Genomic DNA, 20,037 nt, shown 5'->3' on the forward strand with positions numbered 1-20,037 from the left:
TTCATTCCCCCCCCTAATGAGTAGTGGCCGGCCATGACAAGGAAGGATGGGCAAAACATGTCATGAAACATGTTTTGTTAGTGGAAGAATAAAATAAGGAGTATGGGTAATAAAGAAATGGAAAACAAAAGAAAAAAAAAAATGTGTGTGTGGTGTTTGTCCCCCCATTGCCGTGAGCTAAACAAGAGAAAGGGGGGGGATTTTGTTCATCCTTTTCTCATCTTCATGCTTGCCAAAAACTAGAAAGAAAAACAAAGAAAAATTTTCTCATCCTTTGGTTCATCCTTGGCCAAAAATCTTAAGGAGGAAAGAAGAAGAAAGGTGAAGAGATTCGGCCATGCATGTAGCTAGGCTAAGGTATGTTTGATGATGTTCCATGAGAGGCATGCATGTTTTATTGTTAGCTTGAGTTCTACCTAACCCATGGTCTAAATCTTGCTATGTGATGGAAATGGCACTTGACCATGGATGAATCATTCTTGGTTGATGTTTGATGTTGTGGTGATGAGGCATGAGGATGAGTTAAGATTCGGCCTAGGTGGAGGTTGTGTTAATGCCATTGCATGCAAAATATGAAGCTTGTTAATGATGCATGTGATGATGGCTTGATGATTCTTGAACCTCCTTTTTAGCATTTTTTGTTGTGTGAGCACATATGTGCATTGGTTGCTAAATGGAGAAGAATCGGCTAGCAAGATGTGTGCTAAGGCCGAATGTAACTTTGCATGTTAATGAGCAATGCATGTGTTAAATTAATGAAAGGGGGAGGATGCTTTACTAGTGTGTACATGTGTGTATTAAGTGTTGAAATCGACCCCAAAAATGGACATGCATATTCGGTCAAGGGCAAGAAATTAGCTAATATGTGGTGTTGATGGCATGATTTTTGCATGTATGAGACTTTAATGTCTAATGTATGAATATGGGCTAAGTGCCTTGTGTTCATCTTTTGATGCCTAAATGATGAAATCAATTTATTTGTTTGATTAAGCTCAAGAGCAAAGGGGAAATAAATCCGATAAAGGGAAGGAAAAAGTGGTCGAATAGTTAGCGGGATCGTTCGACAACACCCGAGGTAAGTTCTTGGAGTAAGAGAGCTTAAATTTCGATGTGATTAAATCATGCTCTATGTGTGGCTATTGAGCCGAATGTACAAGGACAATATGTGCCTTGTGTTTGAGTTTCTTAAACGAAATGAAATATGAATGTGCCATGAATTATTGTTAGATGTGCATGATTAATTGAATGCTGTCCGGGCTAAGTCCCGAAGGCTTTGTGCTAAGTGAATATATCCGGACTAAGATCCGAAGGCCTTTGTGCGAGATACTAAATCCGGGTTAAGTCCCGAAGGCATTCGTGCGAGTTGTTAAATCCGGGTTAAGTCCCGAAGGCATTCGTGCGAGTTGTTAAATCCGGGTTAAGTCCCGAAGGCATTCGTGCGGTTGTTAAATCCGGGTTAAGTCCCGAAGGCATTGTGTGAGTTACTAAACCGGGCTATGTCCGAAGCATTTGAACGAGGAGCTATATCCGGTTAAATCCCGAAGGTACGTGATTGGTAATGAATGAGCTTGCTGTAAAATTTCAGCGAATACTCGAAAAACATCCCAATATGGGGATATGTTACGTATGTGTTAAATATTAATCGAGCCCTTACAAATAAATGTTCGCTCAGTTGATAAACGAGCTACCGGCCTTCGGCCAAGTTAGTTTATTGTGTATGTACATAAGGGTTGTTAATGTTGTGAAGCAAGTTTGATATCGGTAAATTGCGTATTATGAAATATTCCGTTTAGCTAAATGTGTGCTATTATTTGTGCATGCTGGAATTCCTTGCTCAACTTACTAAGCATAAATTGCTTACTCGTTACATTGCTCCTCTGTTTTATAGATTTTTGGTTCTCCAGCTATCGGACTCGGGATCTTGAAGTCGAAGTCGCCCACACTATCAAAGGCTCTTTTGGGTACTATTTTGGTTGAATTTTGATATGGCATGTATAGGACTACCCATCGTGGTCTTCGAGTACTTTATGAATGTATAAGTGTACAGCCATGCGAAAATGGCTTGTAGAAGTGGAGTATGGCATTAGACCATGCGTATTTATGAATGTATAGATGGTTTCATGATGTAACTATAGTTGGAATGGAAGTGTTGAGCAAATGACCAGCCACTAGAATGGCTAAGTATGATCATATGTGGGCTTATGTATGACAAGGCCCTAGTTGGTCCATGAAACCCCAAATTAGGTAAGGTTTACTTTGAAAACAGAAGCTGATAGCAGCAGTGGTGTGGATTGGAAAAATCACAAGAATTCGTAGGAGTGGAATTAAATAGTGAATAAATTATGTAATCGAACCTTGATGAATCTACTTTCATATGGAAGTAACGAAACAATCATAGGAACAGTACAGTAAGAGATATTCGGGTTCTTGTGGAACAGGGCCAGAACAGTTTCTGGATTCCCTGTTCCGACTTTGGAAATTCACTATAAATTGACCAGAGATAATTAGGGGTCATACCATATATGTATGGATTCCTCTCTGAGTCTAGTTTCCATAGAAACAAACGGCATCAGTATTGAAGCTCTGTGCAGAGAGATATCCAAGTTGTAATGGGAAAAGGTCAGTGTAGTCGACCCCTGTAACATGGGAGACTTTGACTAATAAACTGTACTAATTGGCCCGACCAAAAATTCTAGAAAAAAATACATAGGTGGGGACATGAGTCTAGTTTCAGGGAAAAATCACAAAACTGATTTTTGAGTTGTGAAACTCAAGATATGATTTTTGAAGCGACTAGTACTCAGACTGGGCAGTGTCTGAAAAAAAAAAAAAAAAATTTTCAAAGTTTGTTAACATCTCGTGTCCGACTCCGGTGTCGGTCTCGGGTTCGGGGTGTTACATTTTATTGGTATCAGAGCTACGGTTTAGTCGATTCTAGGACTACCGTAATGTGTTGGGTCTAGCTATACATGCCATTTTATGTGATTACTTGATAGTGTGGTGACTTCTGACATTGTAAATGTGTTTATAGTAATGGATCCCGATCGTGACCGAGAGGTAGCTGATGATCTTGAGAGTGTGGGCCTGCTCCCGCGCAAGGGCAGTGCCGGTAGACTCCACCTAATGCTAGTAATCCGAATGATGAAGCTAGACAAGCATTTTATAGCGTGATGAATGATTGGTTCAACCAATACATTCGAACTAATATGGCTGTTCCACAACCTCCATTCCCGACAAATACTACCCCCGCACCTACAATACCACCGGTAACTGACCAAATAAGGTCAAATAAGCCCCCAGTTGACAGATCCGAAACATGGGCTACTGAATTTAAGGCTATGGATAGCGATGATGCCGAGCAAGCTGAATTTTGGCTGGACAACACTATCCGGGTACTCGATGAGCTATCTTGTACACCCGATGAATGTCTAAAGTGTGCTATCTCCTTGCTACGTGATTCTGCCTACTATTGGTGGAGTACTCTGACTTCTATTGTGCCCCGAGAGCAAGTAACTGGGAGTTTTTCCAAACTGAGTTTCGGAAAAGTATATCAGTCAGAGATTTGTTGATCAAAACGGAAGGAATTTCTTGAGCTTAAGCAAGGCTCCATGTCGGTTACTGATTACGAGCGAAAATTTGTTAGACTTAGCAAATACGCTCGGGAATGTGTTTCGTCCGAAGCTATTATGTGTAAACGCTTCGAGGATGGGCTGAATGAAGATATAAAAGTGTTCGTTGGTGTTCTTGAAATACGAGAGTTCATGGTACTTGTTGAACGAGCTTGTAAAGCCGAAGAGCTTAGAAAAGAAAAGCAAAGAGTTGATGAGGGAACTGGAGAGTTTCGTAAAAGATCCTCGGGAAGGTCTCTTCAACAGACATCGAAGAGATTTCGAGATGATACGGGCCAGTTTAGAGGCACTTCGGGCCTTTTTAGACGAGATCGTGATCGACCCCCTGTGGGTACACGAGGCACTTCGGTCGCCAGTGTTGGGAATGAACGTCGAGACATGACGAAATGCCGATATTGCGGTAAATGGCATTCGGGAGTTGTAGATTTCCTGACCGCTCCTGTTACAAATGCGGATCAGTGGACCACTTCATTAAAGATTGCCCGAGGTTGTCGGGACGAATGCAAATCAGAGTGGGAGACCGGGTGCTACCACTGCTCGAGGTAGACCATCTGGAAATATGGGCAATGCTGGTGGTGGTCAGAGAGGATCTAGAGATGATATAACCAGATCCGAAGCCCGTGCGCCTGCTAGAGCTTATGCTATACGTGCCCGCGAGGATGCTTCTTTGCCTGATGTTATTACCGGTACATTCACCCTCTTTGATACTAATGTAATTGCTTTGATTGACCCCGGTTCTACCCATTCTTACATATGTGAAACCTTAGCATCCAGTAAGACTTTACCTATTGAGTCTACTGAGTTTGTAATTCGGGTGTCAAATCCCTTGGGTCGTTACGTGCTTGTCGACAAAGTGTGTAAGAAATGTCCCCTGGAAAATTCGAGGTTCCTGTTTTCCAGCGGACTTGATGCTTTTGCCGTTTGATGAATTTGATGTTATCCTTGGGTTGGATTGGTTGACCGCGCATGATGCGATTGTGAATTGCAAGAGCAAGACTATTGATTTGAGGTGCGCAAATAACGAAGTAGTCCGAATTGAGTCTGCGGACTTGGAGGGGATGCCAGCTGTAATATCAGCAATGTTGGCACAGAAATATGTAAGAAAATGGTGCGAAGCATACCTTGCATATGTGCTTGTTGACAAAGAATTAGAAAAGAAACCCGAATCTGTGCCGGTGGTTTGTGAATACCCGGATGTTTTTCCGGAAGAATTACCGGGTTTACCACATGTTCGGGAGGTAGAGTTTGGTATTGAGCTTGTACCTGGGACTACGCCGATTTCGATAGCTCCGTATCGTATGGCACCAACCGAGTTAAAGGAGTTGAAAGCTCAGTTGCAAGAACTGACGGAGAGAGGTTTCGCTCGACCAAGTTTCTCACCTTGGGTGCACCAGTATTGTTCGTGAAAAAGAAGGACGGAACCATGAGGTTGTGCATTGACTATCGTCAGCTGAATAAAGTGACGATAAAGAACAAATATCCGTTGCCGCGCATCGATGATTTGTTCGACCAACTGAAGGGAGCCTCAGTGTTCTCAAAAATAGATTTGAGATCGGGCTATTATCAGTTGCGAATTCAAGATCCAGATATTCCCAAAACTGCCTTCAGAACGAGATATGGTCACTACGAATTCTTAGTGATGCCGTTTGGGCTCACTAATGCCCCTGCGGTATTTATGGATTTGATGAATCGGATCTTCAGACCGTATTCGGATCAGTTCGTAGTTGTGTTCATTGATGACATTTTGGTCTATTCAAGAGATGAGACCGAACATGCTGAGCATCTGAGGCTAGTGCTGCAAATTTTGCGGGATAAGCAGTTATATGCTAAGTTCAGTAAGTGTGAGCTCTGGTTAAGAGAGGTTAGCTACTTGGGTCATGTGGTATCCGCGTCGGGTATTCGAATTGACCCGAACAAAATTTCAGCCATACTGGACTGGAAACCTCCGAGAAATGTTACTGAAGTTCGGAGCTTTTTGGGGCTCGCCGGTTATTACCGACGATTTGTGAAAGGTTTCTCGATGATAGCCACACCAATGACGAAGCTACTTCAAAAGGATGTTAAGTTCGAGTGGACGGAGAAATGTCAGAAAAGTTTCAACCAACTGAAAACTCATTTGACTGAAGCTCCAATTTTGGTGCAACCCGAATCAGGTAAAGAGTTTGTCATTTATAGTGACGCATCCCTACTTGGGTTGGGTTGCGTATTGATGCAAGAAGGTCGAGTCGTGGCCTATGCGTCGAGACAATTGAAGCCACACGAGAGGAATTATCCGACCCATGATCTCGAACTAGCTGCCATCGTGTTTGCTTTAAAAATATGGCGACATTATCTGTTTGGTGAGAAGTGCCATGTATTTTCGGATCACAAAAGTCTCAAATATTTGATGACTCAACGAGACTTGAATCTGCGACAAAGACGTTGGCTTGAGTTGTTGAAAGATTACGAGCTTGTCATTGATTACCACCCGGGAAAGGCTAACGTGGTTGCGGACGCCTTAAGCCGGAAGTCATTGTTTGCTTTACGAGCGATGAACGTGCATTTGTCTGTTCTACCAGACAGTGTATTAGTAGCTGAATTAAAAGCTAAACCATTATTGACTCACCAAATTCGTGAAGCTCAGAAAGTCGATGATGAATTGGTTGCAAAACGGGCTAAGTGTTTTCCGAACGAGGAATCGGAGTTTCAAATTGATGATGATGATTGTTTGAGGATCAGAAATCGTTTGTGTGTTCCAAGGAATTCGGAACTCATTTCGATGATTCTGAACGAAGCCCATTGTAGCCGAATGTCAATTCACCCGGGGAGTACGAAAATGTACAATGATTTGAAACGTCAATTTTGGTGGCATGGTATGAAACGGGACATCTCTGACTTTGTTTCGAGATGTTTAATATGTCAACAAGTGAAAGCGGAACATCAAGTGCTTTCAGGATTACTCCAGCCGATCATGATACCCGAGTGGAAATGGGATCGAGTCACAATGGACTTTGTGTCCGGACTGCCCTTGTCAGCAAGTAAGAGGGTTGCGATATGGGTTATTGTTGATAGACTGGCTAAGTCGGCTCATTTCATCCCCGTACGTACGGATTTTTCATTGGATAAACTAGCTGAATTGTACGTTTATCAAATTGTGAGATTACACGGGGTACCTGTTTTTATCGTGTCGGATAGAGATCCGAGATTCACCTCACGACTTTGGAAGAAATTGCAAGAAGCTCTGGGTACTAAGCTGCATTTTAGCACTGCTTTTCACCCCCAAACTGATGGTCAATCCGAGCGGATAATTCAGATACTTGAGGATATGTTGAGATGTTGCATCCTCGAGTTCAGTAGTTCATGGGAACGGTATTTACCTTTGATTGAATTCGCTTACAACAATAGTTTTCAATCAAGTATTAAGATGGCACCTTATGAGGCTTTGTACGGTCGTAAATGCCGTACACCATTGTTTTGGACCGAGCTCGGTGAAAGCAAAATTTTCGGAGTTGATTTGATTAAAGATGCTGAGCAGAAAGTAAAGGTAATCCGTGAAAGTCTGAAGGTAGCCACGGATCGTCAGAAGTCGTACGCAGATTTGAAACGAAAAGACATCGAGTATCAGGTGGGAGACAAAGTGTTCCTTAAGGTTTCACCTTGGAAAAAGATACTCAGGTTCGGCCGTAAGGGCAAGTTGAGCCCAAGATTCATTGGGCCGTACGAAATCTCCGAACGAGTTGGTCCGGTTGCGTATAGATTGATTTTACCCCCGGAGCTTGAAAAGATTCATGACGTCTTTCATGTTTCGATGCTTCGACGCTATCGATCTGATCCATCGCACATAATTAGCCCATCGGAGGTTGAAATTCAAGTCGACATGAGCTATGAAGAAGAACCGATGCGTATCCTAGCTCGTGAAGTGAAGGAGTTGCGAAACAAAAGAGTTCCGCTAGTAAAGGTGTTATGGCTCAAACTCGGGATCGAGGAAGCTACTTGGGAGACCGAGAGCTCGATGAAAGAACGATACCCAAACCTATTTACCGGTAAGATTTTCGGGGACGAAAATTTCTTAAGTGGGGGAGAGTTGTGACAGCCCAAAGTTGACCCTAGTCGGGAAGTGGTTTCGGGACCGCTAAACCGAGTCACCGAAATGTTTGAATGTGATACTTATTGTGTAGAATATGTAATTATGAATGTGTGAAAATTTCAAGCTTCAATTTGGTTGATTTCATGTGAATTTAGTCAATAGGACTTATGTGAGAAAATTCTAAAATGTGATAGGTCAATGTGTGAGGACCTACTAGTGCATGTGGACAAAGGGGGGACTTGCATGTCAAATTCCCCCCCCTAATGAGTAGTGGCCGGCCATGACAAGGAAGGATGGGCAAAACATGTCATGAAACATGTTTTGTTAGTGGAAGAATAAAATAAGGAGTATGGGTAATAAAGAAATGGAAAACAAAAGAAAAAAAAATGTGTGTGTGGTGTTTGTCCCCCATTGCCGTGAGCTAAACAAGAGAAAGGGGGGGATTTTGTTCATCCTTTTCTCATCTTCATGCTTGCCAAAAACTAGAAAGAAAAACAAAGAAAAATTTTCTCATCCTTTGGTTCATCCTTGGCCAAAATCTTAAGGAGGAAAGAAGAAGAAAGGTGAAGAGATTCGGCCATGCATGTAGCTAGGCTAAGGTATGTTTGATGATGTTCCATGAGAGGCATGCATGTTTTAGTTGTTAGCTTGAGTTCTACCTAACCCATGGTCTAAATCTTGCTATGTGATGGAAATGGCACTTGACCATGGATGAATCATTCTTGGTTGATGTTTGATGTTGTGGTGATGAGGCATGAGGATGAGTTAAGATTCGGCCTAGGTGGAGGTTGTGTTAATGCCATTGCATGCAAAATATGAAGCTTGTTAATGATGCATGTGATGATGGCTTGATGATTCTTGAACCTCCTTTTTAGCATTTTTTGTTGTGTGAGCACATATGTGCATTGGTTGCTAAATGGAGAAGAATCGGCTAGCAAGATGTGTGCTAAGGCCGAATGTAACTTTGCATGTTAATGAGCAATGCATGTGTTAAATTAATGAAAAGGGGGAGGATGCTTTACTAGTGTGTACATGTGTGTATTAAGTGTTGAAATCGACCCCAAAAATGGACATGCATATTCGGTCAAGGGCAAGAAATTAGCTAATATGTGGTGTTGATGCATGATTTTTGCATGTATGAGACTTTAATGTCTAATGTATGAATATGGGCTAAGTGCCTTGTGTTCATCTTTTGATGCCTAAATGATGAAATCAATTTATTTGTTTGATTAAGCTCAAGAGCAAAGGGGAAATAAATCCGATAAAGGGAAGGAAAAAGTGGTCGAATAGTTAGCGGGATCGTTCGACAACACCCGAGGTAAGTTCTTGAGTAAGAGAGCTTAAATTTCGATGTGATTAAATCATGCTCTATGTGTGGCTATTGAGCCGAATGTACAAGGACAATATGTGCCTTGTGTTTGAGTTTCTTAAACGAAAATGAAATATGAATGTGCCATGAATTATTGTTAGATGTGCATGATTAATTGAATGCTGTCCGGGCTAAGTCCCGAAGGCTTTGTGCTAAGTGAATATATCCGGACTAAGATCCGAAGGCCTTTGTGCGAGATACTAAATCCGGGTTAAGTCCCGAAGGCATTCGTGCGAGTTGTTAAATCCGGGTTAAGTCCCGAAGGCATTCGTGCGAGTTGTTAAATCCGGGTTAAGTCCCGAAGGCATTCGTGCGAGTTGTTAAATCCGGGTTAAGTCCCGAAGGCATTGTGTGAGTTACTAAAACCGGGCTATGTCCCGAAGGCATTTGAACGAGGAGCTATATCCGGTTAAATCCCGAAGGTACGTGATTTGGTAATGAATGAGCTTGCTGTAAAATTTCAGCGAATACTCGAAAAACATCCCAATATGGGGATATGTTACGTATGTGTTAAATATTAATCGAGCCCTTACAAATAAATGTTCGCTCAGTTGATAAACGAGCTACCGGCCTTCGGCCAAGTTAGTTTATTGTGTATGTACATAAGGGTTGTTAATGTTGTGAAGCAAGTTTGATATCGGTAAATTGCGTATTATGAAATATTCCGTTTAGCTAAATGTGTGCTATTATTTGTGCATGCTGGAATTCCTTGCTCAAACTTACTAAGCATAAATTGCTTACTCGTTACATTGCTCCTCTGTTTTATAGATTTTTGGTTCTCCAGCTATCGGACTCGGGATCTTGAAGTCGAAGTCGCCCACACTATCAAAGGCTCTTTTGGGTACTATTTTGGTTGAATTTTGATATGGCATGTATAGGACTACCCATCGTTGTCTTTCGAGTACTTTATGAAATGTATAAGTGTACAGCCATGCGAAAATGGCTTGTAGAAGTGGAGTATGGCATTAGACCATGCGTATTTATGAATGTATAGATGGTTTCATGATGTAACTATAGTTGGAATGGAAGTGTTGAGCAAATGACCAGCCACTAGAATGGCTAAGTATGATCATATGTGGGCTTATGTATGACAAGGCCCTAGTTGGTCCATGAAACCCCAAATTAGGTAAGGTTTACTTTGAAAACAGAAGCTGATAGCAGCAGTGGTGTGGATTGGAAAAATCACAAGAATTCGTAGGAGTGGAATTAAATAGTGAATAAATTATGTAATCGAACCTTGATGAATCTACTTTCATATGGAAGTAACGAAACAATCATAGGAACAGTACAGTAAGAGATATTCGGGTTCTTGTGGAACAGGGCCAGAACAGTTTCTGGATTCCCTGTTCCGACTTTGGAAATTCACTATAAATTGACCAGAGATAATTAGGGGTCATACCATATATGTATGGATTCCTCTCTGAGTCTAGTTTCCATAGAAACAAACGGCATCAGTATTGAAGCTCTGTGCAGAGAGATATCCAAGTTGTAATGGGAAAAGGTCAGTGTAGTCGACCCCTGTAACATGGGAGACTTTGACTAATAAACTGTACTAATTGGCCCGACCAAAAATTCTAGAAAAAAATACATAGGTGGGGACATGAGTCTAGTTTCAGGGAAAATCACAAAACTGATTTTTGAGTTGTGAAACTCAAGATATGATTTTTGAAGCGACTAGTACTCAGACTGGGCAGTGTCTGAAAAAAAAAAAAAAAATTTTTCAAAGTTTGTTAACATCTCGTGTCCGACTCCGGTGTCGGTCTCGGGTTCGGGGTGTTACATAACTCCTTTGTTTGTTCTTTATTCTAATGATCAGACTCTACTATACCTTCATACTTCTTTTTATTAACAACATTAACATTATTAATTTTTGTGTTAATTATAAATTCGTCTTCCTAATTATTAGAATCTCTATGTTGTATATTCTTAATCTTTTCTTGATCAATTATAGAATCTTCTTTACTATAATTCCCTCCCTGAAGATTAGAATCAAAGTAAGATTGTGTTTCAACAAATGTGACATCCATGGTAACAATAATCTTCCTATTAATTGGATCATAACATTTGTAACCCTTTTTATTAGAAGCATAGCCAATAAAGATGCATTTTTTTGCTCTAGGATCTAGTTTACCTTGGTTGTGAAGATGAACAAAAATTCTACACCTAAAAATTCGAAGGGATAAATTTGTGATTAATTTAGAGTTAGGAAAGTTATCTTTAAGGGACGGAAAGGAGTTCTATGGTTTAGAGTTTTACTGGGCATTCTATTAATAAGATATGTAGTTATTAATAAGGCTTCACCCCAAAGATAACGTGGTACCTGACTAGTGAACAACAAGGCTCTAGTTACTTCCAATAGATGTCAGTTTTTTCTTTTTGCAATCCCATTTTGTTGTGGTGTATTTGTACAAGAGCTTTGGTGGGCTATTCCATGTTTGGTTAAGAAAACACCTAATTGGTCACTAAAAAGTTCTCCACCATTGTCACTTCGAAATACTTCTATTCTCACACCAAATTGTATTTTCACCATAGCATAAAAAGACAGAAACACATTTTTAAGTTTAGACTTATCTTTTAATAAAATCACCCAACAAATGTGAGTATGATCATCAATAAATGTGACAAGCCATAGTTTTCCTGAAAAAGTTGAGACTCTTGAAGGTCCCAAACATCACTATGAATTAATGAAAAAGGTTTGGAAGCTTTATATTTTTGAGGTGGAAAGAATGACCGATGATGTTTAGCTAATTCACAAAATTCACAGTGATATGAAGGACTTTTATTTTTAAATAGATCAGGTAACAAATATCTTAAATAGTAAAAATTAGGATGTCCAAGCATATAATGCCAAATCATAACCTTATTAAAACTAGGAACAGAATTTAAATTAAAATAGTTGTTAGTTGATTTAGATGGTCGTCGTCAAGAAAGTAAATTCCACTAGATTTTTTAGCATTGCCAATCATCCTCCCCTAAACCATGTCATGAAATTTACACATAGAGGAGTCAAATATGACAATTCGAGGACTGAGATAATTTACTGACTGATATGAGATTACAAGCTAGATTTAGCACACGTAAAATATCATGTAAAACCAAGGAAGGCGAAATTTTAACAGTGCCTTTCCCGGCTATTGCCGAGAACGACCCCATCTCTACTTTCATCTTTTTGTTTCCTGCACAATGTGTTTAAGTTGAGAAACGAAAATGACTACTAGTCATATGATCACTAGCTTCAGAATCAACGATCCACATGTTTATTTTACAAGGCTTGACACTGAAAAAACAAAAAAATTAGTACCTGATTGGGCAAAAATTAGTAACAGAAAAATTCATTCGAAACTGTGGTGATTTAAAAAGGTTGTGTAGATACTCTAATTGTTCCTTAGTGAATGAAGACCCTTCTAGAGAACTTTGACCCTCATAATTTTCATTAGTTGTTTGAAAAGTTCTGCTATCCCCTGATTGTGAACTACGACCATTGCCACTTTTCTTTTTTTTCATTCGTCGGTTCTCCATGGAGCTTCCAACACTTTTCTCGAGTTTGCCAATATTTTTTGCAGTGATCACACCAAGGTTTTTTTCTTTTTTCACTATCATCATTATTTTTAACAGTTACAAGAGCAGAATTATTATCATTAGCTTCAAATCCTGGCCTTATCATTACTTTTCTCCTTATCTCCTCTCTTCTAACCTTAGAAAAAATCTCATGAAGTCTTGGAAGCAATTTTTTTCCTAAGATCTGAGATCTCACTTCATCAAATTCTTTATTTAAACCAGCTAGAAATAAATAAGCTCGTTCATTCTCTTCTTTTTTCATAGCTTTTACACCATCTCCGGGACGCTCCCATTTATCATTATAACACTGATCTAGTTTTTGCCAAAGAGACATCATCTCATTATAATAAAAAGTAACTTTCTTTTTCCCTTATCTAGCTTTCCAGAGTTTTATTTTTAACTACAGTAAGTTTTTAGCTACAATAAGTTTTTCTACACTTTTTCATCTTACATCTTTCATTAAGTCGTATCTAAAATAAGTTATAAATTCATCGAGAAAATTTATTGAAAATTTTAATTTGCAAAGGTTTATCAAAGCTGTAGTGATGATTTATGAACTATTATGGGAAAGCATAAAACAAGCAAATCCTTCGGACATAATCTAACTTCTCGAAGAGTAAAGATGCAAAATTCTTGATCTGGGTCGGTTAAAAATGTTTTGGATCTTATCTACTTGCTTGAATTTTGGTGCTTTTATGTGGATAAAAATTGTGACTTTTTTTTTCTTGCACAGTTGGATGACCATGCACTGACAGAAGTGATGAAGAAACTTTTTAAGAACTACAAAAAGTGGTGCAAGTACTTGGATCGCAAAAGTAGTCTTTGGTGAGATGCTAAACAATTATCAAGAAATAATATTTGGCTGGACTAGTCATCAATGGAAGCTTTTATGCTGCTTCGAGGATATTTTTAAGAGAAATGCATGCTATGAAATAAGTTAATATCAGCATAAATAGGTTTCTCATGTTTTTCTGTCTTAATTCTTCTTGATATTTAAATGTGCAGGTTGCCCACCATTCAGCAGGAAGTGCAACAGAGAAAATTATTATACATGGGTCTGTACCTTTTAATATGGGGTGAAGCTGCAAACTTGAGGTTCATGCCAGAATGCCTTTGCTACATCTATCATCATGTATGCTCTAAACACTCTATCCCCCCCCCCAAAAAAAAAAAAATGTGCCTACTCATGTAGTTCTAAATAAGTGGGGTCAGGTTTGGCTATAATTGTATGGAGATAATAGTCATTTTCTTTGACCTTACTTCTCTTTCTTGTATTATTGGCATTATTTAGATTGACTTCCATAAGAAAAAATTAGCAACTGATATGAAGTTTGTTTTTTTACTCGTTAGAAATCTTGTTTTTGTGGAATTGGACATTATTACACTTGAATGTTTTCATTGGTGCCCTGGATGGTAGATGTTAAATTCGAATAGGTCATCCTTTGATAGTATCGCATTGCTCTCTCGCTATTTATAAGAGGTTATCAGACTTAATGCTGATGTGAGGTTGATAAAATGTTAGTTCTTTGTAGCCAAAACTGGTAATATGCTATTGGGGTTTTGAATTGCATCCGGTGCTAATTTCTATTAGTTTGAATGATGATTGCTGATAACTGATACATTTGTAAAATTGGTTAAGTCATCATGCTACACTCAAGTTTTCATGCGTATGAAATTGCCATTATAAATGCATATAGCAGTCATTTTTAGTGATGAATTGAGTATTGTTATTGCAAATTGGCTAAGTTTGGGTAGTGGTGTCTTATATTTAAGTTAATTCTTTTTACTTAGATCTAGTTGTTATTACTATTTCAAAGCCTATTTTGGTTGTTGCCTTGCTTGTTATGTTTGTTGTTACTACTCCATATTTTAATGATGCAAGATTGTTTAAATTTCTAATATTGGTAGTATACTTATAAGCGAGCATGTAAATAATATGTCACACATTGGCAAAGTTTCGAATTGTTGTATCTTATATTTAAGTTAATCCTATTCACTTTTATCTAGTTGTTGTTAGTATTTCAAAACCCATTTTGCTTGTTTCCTAGTTTGTTATGTTTGTTGTGCTACTCTCTCTATTTTTAATGATGCAAGATTGTTAAATTGCTAATATTGGGCCTACTACATATAAGAGAGAGTGTAAGTAATACTTCACATGTTGGTAAAGTGGTGTTTCATATGAGAGTACAAGTAATATATTTGCAAAATTTTAACAAAGTTGTCCCCCCATTATTGACCTTTCCAAGAGGGATTCTTTTGCCTATGCTTTACATTGATGCCATGAAGTAGGAGATAGGTTTTGTCCCCTTGTGTCTTAAACATCAAGTACTTACAATTGCATAGGCCTATCATTCCTAAATTTGAGGCAAATGAAGGTGGTGCTAAATACAAATTTATGATGATTAAATTTTGGAAGTTTTTGGGATTTTTAATTCGAATGAGATTGGTAAAAAGTGAATCTTAATGATTATGTTTGGGATCTCTTAGGGATTCTTTAATATGGTTGAGTTCTCATGTCATTCCTAAATTTGAGGCAAGTGAAGGTGGTGCTAAACACAAATTTATGATAATTAAATTTTGGATGTTTTTGGGCTCTTTAATATGAATGAGATTGGCAAGAATTGAATCTTAATGATTAAGTTTGGGATCTCTTGGGGATTCTTTAATATGGTTGAGTTCTCATGTCATTCTTAAATTTGAGGCAAATGAAGGTGGTGCTAAACACAAATTTATTATAATTAAATTTTGGATGTTTTTGGTCTCTTTAATATGAATGAGATTGGTAAGAATTGAATCTTAATGATTAAGTTTGGGATCTCTTGGAGATTCTTTAATGTTTTTGAGTTCTCATGATTCATTTTGAATTGGTTTTAAGTTAAATGCCATGTTATTATGATTGGACAAACTAATATAAGTTTTCTCTGCCCATATTTTAATACTGTTAGTGAAATGACGTTGTTTCCATCATGTAGACATAGGTGTCCAAGGGTTTACTGTTTGCCCTAACCGCTGGCCTGGCTTGCTTTGTGTGTTGGGCTTGGGCATAGATATTTAGATTTGAGCTTATTCAAGATAGACAATTACATTCAAACTAGAAATAAGATAAAAAAATAATTTTAAACAATTTTAAACTAGATAAAAATTAATCATAAGATTACCTTAGTATGCCCTGACAAGTAGGGGTGTTCAAACAGTTAACTGAACCGAACTGTATAATAATTTAACCGTTAACCGAACCGAAATATTTCTTTTAATTCGGTCGGTTTTAATTCGGTTCGGTTAACTGAATTAACGGAAATTTATATGTTTCTGGTTTTTTGGTTAAAACAAGTATAGAACATATAAAAAAAAACACATTGATAATGTTCATTTGTCTTTAAAGTTAACCGAATTAACGAAATTAACTGAAAATTTAAGTCTTAAAACACTACATAATTAAGTTTGGTTAATTACCCTATTTTGAACCGAATTAATCGAAAACCGAACTTTCAAAAAATCATTAATCGACTTCCGACCGGTTAATCGACCAGTTAACAGAATTAGATCGGTTCGGTTGGTTAATTCGGTTTAACCAAAATTTGAACACCCCTACCTGCAAGCTTGATGGCTGGTAGAGAAGCAATCTTAGATTGCTGATGAAAAAAACTCCTAAGATTACGTTATTATGTCTTTGCAAGATTCGGTAGATAAGCAATCTTGGATTGACTATGACAAAAAAAGTGCCAACAATTAATGGTAATAAGGTGGATTTTCTACTGAGAGTGTTGTGATGTGGCCTTTTCTGAGTTACGGCAGCAAAGAAGTGAATGGAGAATATTGTGATTTTGCAGAATATGTGAATTGTAATGTAGTATCAATTGGGCAAGGTCCCTCAACCGACTACCAAGATAGTCGGGCATGAACCTTTCCACTTTGAACTAATAGATTGGAGCCGATGATTGGCTGGTGATAAAGAAAGCTGATTGGTTAGCTTTGGTGAATAAAAGTAGGCCTTGTTTCAGTCGAAAAAAGGTAAAAAGTTGGAGCTATATGAAGATCCAAGAATTCATTTTAGCGGAAGGGTAAAAGAAAGAAAAAAAGTCATTGTTATTAATAAGTAATAACATGTTTATTTAATTTTAATTCGAAAACTTCTGTGTAAATGTTGATATTACAGTATTTTGCTGGTGTACATAACCAGTATGTAAATTGATAAGCCTGTCTTGATCTTGGTTTTTAAAATGAAAGGTTCAGTATATGTGACCTAGCCTGAGCCATGGACACCTCAACATGTGGCTTGTCAATGTTGATAAATGAAAACTAGCCTTGTAATTTGTTTCCTTACATAGTGGCATTTTCAATGTTGTTTCTTCTACTCGTCTTGGACTGAAGTTATGTAATTTCTGTATGATGCCTGGTTTGTGCTTTCACATATCTATTTTAATTTTGTAGATATTAAATGCTGCTACCCTTTGTTTACTGCAGATGGCATTTGAACTTTATGGTATGCTGGCTGGAAATGTCAGTCCACTGACTGGAGAAAATATTCAGCCAGCCTATGGAGGAGAGGAGGAAGCTTTTCTGCGGAAAGTTGTTACACCCATCTATGAAGTTATTCGAAGGGTACCATATGCATTGCCTGTTTAATTTTTTCATCCATCTCTCTCTCTCTTATTGTATGTGTGCCATTTTACTAAAAAAGGTGATGATGTTGGAGAATTCGTCTTCCCAACCCTGAAACAATTGACTTTCACTGCAGGAAGCTGAAAGGAGTAAACGAGGGAAATCAAAGCATTCACAATGGAGAAATTATGATGATTTAAATGAATACTTCTGGTATGGATTTTTTATTTATGAGTTTTATCTCTCCACATTTTTATACTCAGCGATTTATTTACCTTTGTTTAATTTTAGGTCTGTTGATTGCTTCCGATTGGGTTGGCCAATGCGTGCTGATGCTGATTTCTTTTGTCTGCCAATTGAGCAAATTGAAAAAAATGGAGTGAGCATATTTTTGGATCTCTAGTCTTTCTCTTTCCCACCTCCGATTGTTGCAGAGCAGTTACACCTCCTCGCATTTGTTAAATATAAAGAAGAATGTTCAATTGGAGTTAGGAGTTTGTTTTATCTATGGTTCCTGCTCTTGCATCCGGAATTTTTGGACTATTAAATCTATTGTGACAATTCAAGCAATTTTTCAAATTGTCCTATTATTGGTTCTAGCTTGCATGTTTTGTATTTGCTTGATTTACTTGGGTCATTTACTCTGTAGTGGACATTAGAGTTGAATAAATGCCAATCTCCTGTCTCTAATGAGTCTCAAATGTTCTGTTTCCTATTTTCCATAATGGTATACAAGTCATTATTTTGATGGTATTGTGGTTAAGGGAATTGATGTAGTCTATAACTCCAGCTTACTGTGGAGATTTCAAGTTGTGTTGGTTGCTAAAAACAAGTTAGGAGGTAGCAATAATTGCACCTGTCTAATTGTTATTTACCAAGAATAATTTCTCTTATCATATTTACTGTTCACACTTTGTGGCATGCGTATAGGATAACAAGCCACAAGCTACTAGGGACCGATGGGTGGGGAAAGTTAACTTTGTTGAGATACGCTCGTTCTGGCATGTTTTTAGAAGCTTTGATCGAATGTGGAGCTTTTTCATTCTCTGCTTGCAGGTAAAACTTGAGAATTTTGCAAATCATTTTATTTCTTCCTCTGAGAATTTTTTGGCCATGGTGTTGATATTGTCTGATTCGTGCAAGGTTATGATCATTGTTGCTTGGAATGGCAATGGTCAACCAAGTTCCATCTTTACGGGTGATGTGTTCAAGAAAGTACTGTCTGTCTTTATTACTGCTGCTATATTAAAGCTTGGCCAAGGTGAGTGAATCCGGTTAATCTTACGGTATTGTCTATCATTATAGTTTTAGTTGTTGGCAATACAAGTTTTCTTGATTAGAAGGAGCAAACCTTTTAAATGGTAGAGAAGCCATTATTAAGATAGAAAGAAAAGAAAGCATCCTGCTGCATTCTGAATTCTGTGGTTACTCTGGTGAATTATTTTCAAGTCCTTAGCATGAAGCAATTTTCTTTTTAACTCTAAAACCTTGTTCCTAGATCTCATGCATGGGTGACAATAAATATTTGTAGTTAGGAAACATTTACTGAGCTGGCAGATTTGCTTCAAGTCGATAACTTTTTCTGCATGCTGAATTGTACCTTCAAGTAGATCACAATTCTTGGGTGTATTAATACAATTCCTCCTTGGTTATATATTGTAGATAACCTATTATTACTGTGCGGACTCTTTCTGGCATTCGAAGTGGCTAACCTTATGTTGTTTACATGCATATTGTTGGTTCACCCTTTTCATCTTTTTCATCATCACTAATAATATGACTGGTCTTGATCTGTTTTATACTTTTGGTTAATGAAAGCCTCCAATTTAAGGTGCCAAATACTATTGGGGCTGTTTTGAAGTGCCAATTATTATTGAGCGTTTTTTATTATGTCTGGCGTTTTAACCTACATGCTTGTGTATCAGTTAAGTTGGAATTCTCTTGTTTTACTGTGGGTCTATGCATAGATGTTTAACGCTTATTTGCACAACCTTTTCATCTTATTCCATACCAGCTATGTTGAAGTTTCTACTGATATTTATTTAATGTTTTGCAGCTGTCCTTGATGTAATCCTTAGTTGGAAAGCACAGCAGAGCATGTCATTTCATGTTAAGTTAAGATACATATTGAAAGTTGTTTCAGCAGCTGCATGGGTGATTGTTCTGCCCGTTACTTATGCTTATACTTCAGACAATCCTTCAGAAATTGCGCGAACAATCCAAAGCTGGTTTGGCAGTACCTCAAGTTCACCTTCCTTGTTCATTTTAGCTGTTGTGATTTACTTGTCACCAAATATGCTGGCTGCAATATTGTTTCTCTTTCCGTTTGTTCGTCGATTCCTTGAAAGTTCACACTACAAGATTGTGATGCTTATGATGTGGTGGTCACAGGTAGAGATAACTTCTCTTATATCATCATCTTCTCTCAAATTTGTTTCTTCTCTGGTTCACTTATTCCCTTGCTTGAATCTTTCAGCCTCGTCTCTATGTTGGTAGGGGAATGCATGAGAGCACATTTTCTCTCTTCAAGTAAGAGTTCAATGCTTGTAGGACCTACCAATTTGCTTTTGTGACCACTATTTGAGATACTTGATTTCTATTTGTATTTGAACTTTCAGGTATACAATGTTTTGGGTCCTACTTATCATCACTAAGTTGGCATTCAGTTATTATATTGAGGTGTGCCCTCCATTCATTTCATTCTAAATTGCCACATACAATCATACTTCCTATCTTTTCTTTCCACTGATCATTAATCAATCAAATATTGGTACCAAAAGGCTGGCCATTATTATGGTGATTACGATCCTATG

At 38.0% G+C, this 20,037-nt stretch overlaps 1 protein-coding gene across 4 annotated transcripts in view; it reads left to right on the forward strand.

Moving 5' to 3' along the window:
- Positions 1-20,037, forward strand: part of LOC107914370 (callose synthase 3) — a 52,649-nt gene that overhangs the window by 17,455 nt on the left and 15,157 nt on the right. For 3 of the 4 annotated variants that reach the window (XM_041099892.1, XM_041099891.1, XM_041099893.1), the window contains 10 exons: positions 13,356-13,447; positions 13,628-13,754; positions 17,087-17,224; positions 17,361-17,437; positions 17,516-17,603; positions 18,155-18,280; positions 18,368-18,485; positions 19,281-19,615; positions 19,701-19,753; positions 19,843-19,903. In XM_041099892.1, coding sequence (XP_040955826.1) covers positions 13,356-13,447; positions 13,628-13,754; positions 17,087-17,224; positions 17,361-17,437; positions 17,516-17,603; positions 18,155-18,280; positions 18,368-18,485; positions 19,281-19,615; positions 19,701-19,753; positions 19,843-19,903 — 1,215 coding nt within the window. Of the gene's footprint in view, positions 1-9,876; positions 9,906-13,355; positions 13,448-13,627; positions 13,755-17,086; positions 17,225-17,360; positions 17,438-17,515; positions 17,604-18,154; positions 18,281-18,367; positions 18,486-19,280; positions 19,616-19,700; positions 19,754-19,842; positions 19,904-20,037 lie in introns of those variants that run through there. The other variant, XM_041099894.1, reaches the window with a different exon arrangement.

The sequence above is a fragment of the Gossypium hirsutum genome, chromosome D08 (assembly GCF_007990345.1).
Source record: "Gossypium hirsutum isolate 1008001.06 chromosome D08, Gossypium_hirsutum_v2.1, whole genome shotgun sequence".
Classification (NCBI taxonomy): domain Eukaryota; kingdom Viridiplantae; phylum Streptophyta; class Magnoliopsida; order Malvales; family Malvaceae; genus Gossypium; species Gossypium hirsutum.